We start from the raw sequence: 10,196 nt of genomic DNA, 5'->3' as shown, positions 1-10,196 counted from the left end.
TAAGGGTACTTCTTCTGATGCGACGCCTTTCTACAGCGCCGCATCAGAAGAAGATTTCGGGACATCGGGTCAGTATAGTGCCGGTGTCGGGCTGTGATAACACAGCCCAGACCCGGCACTAACACCCGGGATCGGAAAAACTCAGTGTGTCCCCCGTGGATCGGACCCCCCCGGTGCGCTTACCAGGGGATCCGATCCCTCCTGCCGCTGCCCCGGGTCCCGACGAGTGACCCAAGGCTGTCGGCTCCTCTTGTCGCCGGGTTCTGCCTTCCTGGCAGGACCCGGCTGTAAGTAACTGAGCATGCGCGGCATGCTCAGTTACTTACACTATACACTGCAATACAAGTGTATTGCAGTGTAAAGGCTTGAATAAGCGATCGGATGATCGCTTATTCAAGCCAAAAGGTTGAAAATATGTGAAAGTAAAAAAAAAAAAAAAAAGATTAAATTGTTTTATAATAATAATTAAATAAATAAAATAAAGTCCCATAATCTCCCCAGTTACACATATAATGCAAATACAGTATATAAAACACAAAAACACACAAAAAATTTACATATTTGGTATCACCGCGTCCGTATTAATCTGTACAATAAATCTAAATCAATATTGAACCCGCTCGGTGAACGATGAAAAAAATAACTATGAAAAACTTCCCGTAATATACAATTTTTCATCAAACACCATCACAAAAAATGTTCTAAAAAGTGATCAAAAAAAGCTACGTTCCCTAATATGATACGACTGAAAAGAACAACTCTTTTCGCAAAAAATAAGCCCTCAACCAGATCTGACAACAGAAAAATACAGAAGTTATGGCCATGAAAAGTTGTCAATAGTAAAAACAATGCGATATTCTCCAATATTGGTTTTGCTCAGGAAAATTGAGCAAAGATAAGAAAAACTATATAAATGAGGTATCACCGCAATCGTAGTGAACCAGAGAATAAAGATAAAATATTATTTTTACATTACGGTGAGCGGGGGAAAAAAAAATGCTAAAAATCCAAAATAAAAATTGATGATTTTGTTTGTGTCCCCCTTGAAATAGTTAATAAAATCTCATGAATAAGCTATAGACCCCCAAAATGAATTATCTATACATTGTATCTCATCCCGTACATAATAATCCCTCATATGTTCGCATTACCAAAAAAAAATTAAAATTTATAGGTCGTACAATGTGACAATACAAATCTGCTGTGAATGGCGCCTCCATTCATTCTATACTCGGCCGTGCGCCCGTACAGAAGTTTACCACCACATATGGGGTATCAGTACACTCGGGAGGAATTGGGCATCAAGCGTTGCAGTGCGTTTCATCATTTAATTTATTCTGAAAATGTCAGTTTGGCCTAAATGAATGTACCGTATATACTAGAGTATAAGCCGACCCGAGTATAAGCCGAGACCCCTAATTTCAACACAAAAAACTGGGAAAACCTATTGACTCGAGTATAAGCCGAGGGTGGGAAATGCATTGGTTACAGCCTCCCAGTATATAGTCTGCCAGCCCCTGTAGCATACAGCCTACCCAACCCCTGTAGCATACAGCCTACCCAGCCCCTGTAGAAGAAAAAAAAATAACACTGTACTCATCTTTCCGACGTCCCCCATAGGTCCTCTTCTGTCTCAGACTGTCTCAGACAGAAGAGGACCTATGGGTGACGTCAGAAAGGTGAGTTTTGTCTTTATGTTTTTAGTTGACTCGAGTATAAGCCGAGTTAGGGTTTTTGAGCACAAATTTTGTGCTGAAAAACTAGGCTTATACTCGAGTATATAAGGTATGTTCCAAAAAAATTCCATAGTTTCTAAATCGCAGGTCCATATTGTTTTAACCCATGTGAAACACTTAAAGGGTTAATGGACTTAATAGAAGTTGTTTTACATACGTTGAGGGGTGAAGTTTCTATAGTGGGGTAATTTATGGGGTTTTACTATTATTTAGGCCTTACAAAGTCACTTGGAAGCTGAGTTTTCCCTCAAAATGTGAGTTTTGGCAATTTTCCTGAAAATGAGAAAAATGGCACCTAAAGTTCTGCACCTCATAACGTCCTAGAAAAGTGAGAGGATGCATAAAATATCATCCCAACATAAAGCAGACATTCCGTAAATGTAATTTATCAAGATTTTTGGGTAGTTTTACTTCCTGTCTGGAAAGCAGAACATTTCAAACTAGGAAAATGAAGAATTTTTACAAACTTTTGCCAAATTTTCACTTTTTTTCAGAACGAATCGGAAAACGTATCACTTAAATTTTATAACTAACATGAAGTTCAATGTATCACGAGAAAACACATTCTCAAAATCACCGGGATATGTTAAAGCGTTCCGAAGTTATAACCAATTATCGTGAGACATGTCAGATTTGAAAAATCGAGTCTGGTCATTGAGCTGAAAACTAGTGTCGGTGATAAGGGGTTAAAAAACAAACAAAACAAACAAACAAACTCAGAATCGTTTGGATAAGTAACAGTGTTCAAAAGTTATAACCATTGTGGGGTTTGGGGGTAACTTAGCATCAAAGGTAGAAGCTTCTGGACCTTACAGGCGACTTTTGTGGTGCTGAGCGCCAAAAACAGTAACGTAGGAGCTTGTAGCAATCCAAAAGAAAACGGCTTTATTCAGCTTAAAAACTATTACAGGAACAAAAATAACAAATAACTCAGCCTCTATATAGGGCACTACCTCACTTCTTGAGCCCTAGCTACCTTCTAGGTTCAAGGAACTCTGCTGGGGTTCCCTCCTCAGCACTCTGGCTCTCAGCGAGCTCAAACAAACGATGTCCTTACTGGATTCCAGTTCTCTTGGGACAGACCACCTGTCTGTCTCCAACTGGTCCCAAGTCTTCCTGCTGACTGCAGGACACACAGCACTGGCTTGCTGTGAGTTCTCCCTCTGGAGTTGGCCCGTGATGGTAGTGGTCAAGTCCTTTTTAACCCTGGTTGTGGGTCGCTCTCCAGCGCCCTCTAGGTTCACACTCTTACACCATATATAGCGACACATCAAAATCCAAAAAATGGGGCCGAGCCTTAAGTTATAAACTGGCGGCGTCCTTAAGGAGTTAAAAATGTTTTGAAATTTGGCCAAATATGACCCACAGAACAGCATTTACATGTTACTGATAAAAGTGTGAAGTCTGCAAAAAAAAAAAAAAAAATCAGCATATTCGGGAGAAATTTAATCCTTTGTGAATGCTTAATTTTTGTTTTTACCCCTGTGAATCATCTAAAGGGTTAACAAAAACTTTTAAAGTTTGAGGGATGTAGTTTCTATGTTGGGGCAATTTACTTCATCTTAGGCTTCTCAAAGTCACTTAAAGCTGCGCCAGTCCCTATAAATATAGATTTTGGCGGTTTTCATAAAAATGTGAAATGTGAAAAATTGCACCCAAAATTCTAAGACTCCTAAATGTTAGTTATGAAGTTATTTGACTTATTTGAAGTTATCTGCAGTCCCACTGACTTTGGACGCTGTATATAAGATGGCGATGACTTGTTCAAGCAGCAGCACTTACTCCTATTGTCCATATGACTGTTTGTACTCTGTAATGTCTTACTTTATTTGTATATGTCCCCTATGATGTGTAAAGCGCTACAGAATTTGTTGGCACAATATAACTAAAGATTGTTATTAAATCACATAAAGGATGTATGGAAAGGGGGATTAAACTATAAATAGGATTATTAGATTAAATGAAAAAAACTGAAAAAAAAAATGCCCAAATGTTCAAATCACCGCCATTTTGCTCCACTTAAAAGTGAACACAATGTTGTGCCAAAATATTATCAATGAAAACAAATTGGTCTACCAAAAACACTTTGCACAGCAAAACGCACAAAGTTTCTGAATATGGCAAAATCATTTTTTAATTGGTTTTTATTAACGGTATTAAACGTTAAACGGTATTAAAACAGGACAAGATAAATTTGGTATTTTGGTGATATTAATAACTTAATGGGGATGTGTCAAAGTGAAAGCCTCAAAAATTGCACATAATGGCACGTTTGAGTATTATTTTTGTCAACTGTATTGCATTTGAAACAAACAGCTCTGTAAATAGGAAAATTGTATATTTGTTAGTCTAGTAAAAAGAAAACCTTCATAAAATCATTCTGATAAAAAACAAAACAAAACATGAAATCATAGGATGGAAATTGTAATCCATAAGACAAGTCTCTGAATTTATATGTACTAGGGTCTTGGTCTCCTTTAAATGCAGCAGCCTTTCCGTGTTCTCTGCCTATGCTGCCCTCTGCATACACACAACTGCATCATCTGTCTCTGCTCCAGGTCTTGACATCACCTTCTCTCCTGAGTCATCCATACTGACATGGAGGAGAGGTAGCATGAGCAAATCTCTCCTGCTGCAGGCTCTACTCTCTGTCAGCAAAGCTCAGAGATGTAAAGAAAGAAACATAGAGGGTACGTAAACAGTACAAAAGTAAGCAGCAGTACTGCTTAAACACGTGCCCAACTTTAAGGGATTATCTAGAAGGCAGTAAAGGCAAATGGGCAATTTATCAAGTTGAAACATCCGATTTTCAATGCCTTAATACTGTTGTAATGTTGATAATAATAAACAGGATTTTTAAAAGTGACAGATCAATAAATAACAACAGCCTGCAATAACAATATTATTTACGTTAAGAAAAATTAGTTTTATTTTAGCCAATTTCACAGCTGTATATTTTAGAAAACTTTACAGACTGTACAGTGTATATATTTCATTCGTAGAACAAAAGCATAGGTCCAATTAATGCAAATACTGTACCAACCCAAGCTACAGGCAGATTTACACTTTGAGAGACTATCCAATGAGAATGGGAGTTGGTCAGTTTGAAGTAAAAATGTAAAAACTGTACAAAAATTATGCGGATTATTTTTCTTTATACATTCAATTACCTTGTAAGTACAGATATTTTAGTATCCAGAGTAATATATCTGTAGTCACACATCATTGATACACTCAGAGAATTGATGGCACATTGGATATATTTACAAAACACTCCTAAACTATACAGAAAAGTAAAATATATATTTGGGATTTATATAGTGTAAAAAAGGCAATAGAATAGAATAGCACACTCCTATTAAAAAAAGGTAGTTTGGGGAGGGTATTTTGCAATTTAATAGTGTACCAAAATTAACTTATTAAATAAAATATATTCTAGTGAGACCTAACATTTATACAAGTATGAACATAAAATAATTTTTGGTGTAATACATTACCTGCAAAATAGCTAGGAATTTTCCCTCAGGAACTAAACAACTACATAAAATTGCCTCCGGTAAGTCGTCGAACCTCAACCTTAAACACAAGATAAATCAGTGACCTGTTAATACTGCATCACGCAAAGGAAAATACATTGGCAGTGGTTACATCATGCTAACATATACTCAACTAGACGTGTTCCTGACAGTATATGAAGATTTTTTTCTTCTCCATTTTATTAGCATATGTCCTGAGTACACACACACTCTTTTTGGGGCTTTTTAGAAAATGCATCCGTACACAGTTAAAGTTCTGTAGGAGTTCTTTATAAAAAAAAAAAAAAAAAATCCCAGAAAAAAAATGTCCATGTCTGAGGTATTTCACCTACTTCCGAACCATAGCATTTCCACAGTCCAACCTCAGTGGGCAATGAAAGTCAGGGCTCACTGCTACCCGTTTTTCATTTTAAATATATATTTATATAATTTTTTTTTTATATATATCTTATGAACAGAAAAAAATATGCATTTTTCCATATTTTCTTGCCACAAAGTTTTTCCAACATGTTTTCGTTACAATGTCCGAGTTAAAGATGTGGATTGCAAGATGTTTTGTAAGTATTCTCCATATCTTATATCTGCCTGGGAAGAATTCACAGCAGGCTTTACTTATTTGTTCACAATTTCAAAAGAAAACAAGAATTTAAAAAAACTTTAAATAAACCAGGGTATTGCAGTTGTTGCAAATTTCCCTTTAAGTGTTTCAAGGCTACTTCATAAGACAAGCAATAGATCTTTAGAATTCATCAATTTTCCTTTGTAAGTATTTCAACATAGAGTCCATTCCTTGAGCAGAGCCCCAGATCTTCTTAAGAAGTTCACACTCCCTTTCATTTGTTTGCTCCAACTCTTCTCTCATGACATTCCGGACTAAAGCTTTAGACTCTTCAAGTACCTAATAAGCAGGAGACAAAAAATTAATATCCTCCCTTGTCCATAAGCAAATAAATAATAAATATATAATTTAACATCAAATTCACATACAACGGGATTGCAGGTCACAAGCTCCTTAATTCGGACCATAACTTCTTGTGTGAATGTCCCAGGCCAGAACACCTGAGATACAAGGCCTTTTGCACATGCTTCTTGTGCCGTCAGTTTTCTTCCACTGAGTAACATCTCATTTGCCTAAAATGAAAGAAGGTATTAATTGTTTGCCGTTATTTTGTTTCTTTAAACATTATTAGAGAATACAATATTAAACGTGGTAGAGTGTCGTAAAGAGGTTACTTCCAGGGGCGCCGATTGCCTCTAGGCTTCCACAGACTTTAATATATTCACACACACACCCCTGCTGCAAGCCTCGTCCTGCTTTCGGCCGGGAAACTAGGAGAGTGCCCACGCCCCTCTCTCTCTGCCTCCCAGCTCTGACATCATAGCCAGATCCTAGTTCCCCGGCCAGCAGCAAGAGGCGGCTTGCAAGGGGGAGCTTTAATAAATTGAAGTTTGTGGAAGCCGAGAGTGCCTCCGCCACTTTTACAAATTTATTATTTCGGCAATAAATCAGCCGAAAGACTGAAAATATAATATGGAAATATTATTAACCCAAGGGTTAATGCCTGTGTGTCAATTTTTGCAGTTCTGCTATTCTTTAAATGACAATATCTTTGAAATGTGTACATTGTTGATCCATCAACTTTTCCAGGTTCAGAGACAGCATGTACTTTTTCAAAATGTCTGCAGTTCCCGTCTGTGAGAAACGTTTCTGGTGTCCTATTAGCCCCTTCCTGCTGAGGCCCTTTTTCGTTTTTGCATTTTTATTTTTTTCACCCCCACTTTCAAAAATCTCTTTTTTTTTATTTTTCCATGTAAACAGCTGTATGAGGGCTTGTTTTCTGAGGAATAAAATGCACTTCATAGTGACAGTATCTAATATCCATGCCATGTAAACTGATGGTAGATGTCCTTTGAATTTACAGATCTGTATTTAAAAATCACATTGTTTTCACAGCAACTTTAACAGTGGATATATTTGGTTCTATTTTACCTAGAAATACAATCCTATACGAATATTATATCAAAGGGGAGAATCTCCGCTTTAATAAGCACAAGGAGTAGTGTTCCTAGGTGCCATGGTTTAGGAGATATAACCAGTTAAATTTTGACACTGTCATGACGTATGTGTACACACATGCTATCTGCACTGGCAATCCTGAAGGGGTTAATGTGGCTTCAATAAAGAGTATGATTCAATCACTTGACCACTATAGCTTGTGATGATAAAGGAGACATTTGTCCGTCAATTGTATTATTTAGAAGAAGCTGAAATTGTATCCATGTAGTAGAGGCACGAAAAAGTCATGCACTATTACAAGGTTTTAGAACGCGAAAACGCTTTAACTGCAAAATAATTGAGAAATTAATTTTACATCTGTTGAACTTAAAATTTTATGTTACCCCAAAGAGGAGTTACTTCAGCTAAACCTGAAAAAATAAACCTCCATAAGCTCAATCTATGGAAAAATCAAATCATCTGTTTGATGCTAACATATGTTTAGTCTATCCATAGGATAGGTCATCAATATGAGAATAATGGGTGTTTGACAAACCGCACCCCTGTAGTCAGCTCATCTCCCTCTCTATACATACAACATTTCCAGGGTGACCAACTGCCTGACACCACAAAATAGAATAAAACCTCACAGTTCACAAGAATAATTTTCACAGCTTTTGCAACATTGTTATGTGTCTTGAAGATTGAGTTATCTACATGGTTTGTGAGATTTGTTTTTATTTTCATACCCGTACCCATCTGCTTCGGGAAATTCAACACTGAGTGTTGCTCATATTCAGAAACAATCTCAAACTTCTGCATATTACTTAGGCGTTAGTACATTTTACATGTATTTACATCAGTTATTATACATAGACGGTATATGTGAATGAAAACTTACTGAGGCTATGCCCATTATTTTAGGAAACAGCAACGATGAACAACCGTCTGGGCTTTGTCCAAAAGTAGTGTAAGGCGTCTGAAACCATGCCTTCTCATTAGCCCAGATAACATCACAGAGAGGTAATATGGATGCACCAAGGCCAATTGCAGGTCCGTTTACAGCCACAATGATTGGTTTCTTAAACTGTATGAAGGTATTCACAAACACTCTGCAAAATAATATAGCCAGCAATGAATTATTATATTAAGAAAATAAATTCCTAATGACATAGGTCACAAAGTCCAGTGTTTGTGTTGGCTTGCATACATGTGAAGACTTGAGAAAGATTTCAATTACATAATAACAAACAGTAAACTCAATGAGAATATCTGGAGACAACCAGCCTTCTCCAATGAGACAACCCTATCAAAATGCATCGGACTGATTTTGTTGGGAGATGTGGTTAGGGGCACTGCATGGCAACCATTCATGTGTAACATATGATAAGGTTACGAAAAACATCCTTTGTTCCAGTTGTTCTGACAAACCCACATTGTACATTTGAAGGATTTACAGAGCGGGCACATTGAAAAAGCTGGCAACAGGGTAACTGTAAACAAAGAAGTTCTGCATGTGGGGAATGCACATGTTAAACCGTAAGGAAATCTAAAACCAGAATTCTGGCTAATTTTTTTTACCAATATTCTTAGTCAGAAATTGACTTTGGTATAAAATCTACTGAAAATAACTTAATTGCTAGGGATGAAAAAAAAAAAAAAAAAAAAGGGAACCACATGCCAATTTACATGTCGAAACATCTGCAGTATCTATATAACATTTTTTAATTCTCATTGATTAGAATGATACAGTATAAGGTCCATTTCACATAAGCATTGTAGAGATGTATATCCGGCCGTAAATCCGTCCCCATAAACTCTTCTGGCTTCTGGCCACGGAATGGTAAGAGCACACACCGTACTGTACCGTTCTCAAGAAAAAGATAGAGCATGCTCTATCTTTTCCCGTATGTACAGCCAGACAACAGGTGTCCCTATGCAGAGGGGAGAGGTGAGCAGTTCCCGGGCGTAGTATACGTTCATGTGAAAGAAGCCTTACATAGTGGCTATTCCATAATATGCATCATGTGCATCTACCATTAAAGAATATCTAATCATTCAACATACTTTGCAGAAATCTCTAGTCAATACATGATGATTAACATTGTTTCTGCCCATCAAGTTATTTGTAATCTACAATTTATATTAGCTCTCATCTCAGCAGCCTTGAGTTTACAGTGCACTTTCAGCTGATAGGAGACATTGCTCCTGTGACACAGATTTCATAGAAGTGCTATGCAGAGCGAAGGAGGAGCACTGACCACTTTCAAATTTCAGATTAGAAAAACTAATTAGAGAAGCGTCAATGTAAGTGGACAAGGAAGCACTATGCGCTGATAAGACATACAAGCGGCCCCCGACTTACATACAAAACCGTTCTACCCACTGTGACCGCTCTACCCACTGTGACCTCGGGTGGAGTTCTCTGGATACTGGTTATTTATTCAACTTTAGCCCTCACGCTGTAATGATAAGCAATAAGGTGTCTAAAACTTTATTGTCAATGCTTGTTCCAAAAATTATGAAAATCCTATTGTCACAGGAACAAAAAGATTTTGTAACTAACTCCAGAAAAATAATCTGCCAATTTACATACAAATTCAACTTTAAAGGGAACCTACAACCACAAATCTACCTATAAAGGTAGATCGGGTGGTAGGTGGATCAATGGGACGTGAGGATAGCCCTTTTAAGGGCTAATCCTCACGTCCCCGCACTTTTTTAGTAACTTTTATCAAACTTTTATGCTAATTTTATTATGTGGCTACTGAGGCGTGGAGTAGCCGCATCTGAGGTTACACGAGGCTGCTACTCCACGCCCCGGTAGCCTCTTTTCTACTCCTACTCACCATCTTCGGCACGTAGCTGCGCGCCCTCGTCCGTTGAGCCTGCTGTTCTGCGCATGCAGATTTATGTAAAGTTTATTGA

At 37.5% G+C, this 10,196-nt stretch overlaps 1 protein-coding gene across 2 annotated transcripts in view; it reads right to left on the bottom strand.

Annotated features, from left to right (window-relative positions):
* Positions 1-4,638: 4,638 nt before the first annotated feature.
* CDYL (chromodomain Y like) overlaps positions 4,639-10,196 on the bottom strand; it is a 51,315-nt gene continuing 45,757 nt past the window's right edge. For both annotated transcript variants that reach the window (XM_072152511.1, XM_072152512.1), the window contains 3 exons: positions 8,170-8,380; positions 6,260-6,403; positions 4,639-6,170 (listed from right to left, as the gene is read on the bottom strand). In XM_072152511.1, the coding sequence (XP_072008612.1) occupies positions 6,012-6,170; positions 6,260-6,403; positions 8,170-8,380 (514 nt within the window). In that variant the 3' untranslated portion in view covers positions 4,639-6,011. The remainder of the gene's footprint in view (positions 6,171-6,259; positions 6,404-8,169; positions 8,381-10,196) is intronic.

This window comes from Engystomops pustulosus, chromosome 5 (assembly GCF_040894005.1).
Source record: "Engystomops pustulosus chromosome 5, aEngPut4.maternal, whole genome shotgun sequence".
Taxonomy (NCBI): domain Eukaryota; kingdom Metazoa; phylum Chordata; class Amphibia; order Anura; family Leptodactylidae; genus Engystomops; species Engystomops pustulosus.
The sequence above is the reverse complement of the archived record's forward strand: the minus strand, read 5'-3'. Positions and strand labels throughout refer to the sequence as shown.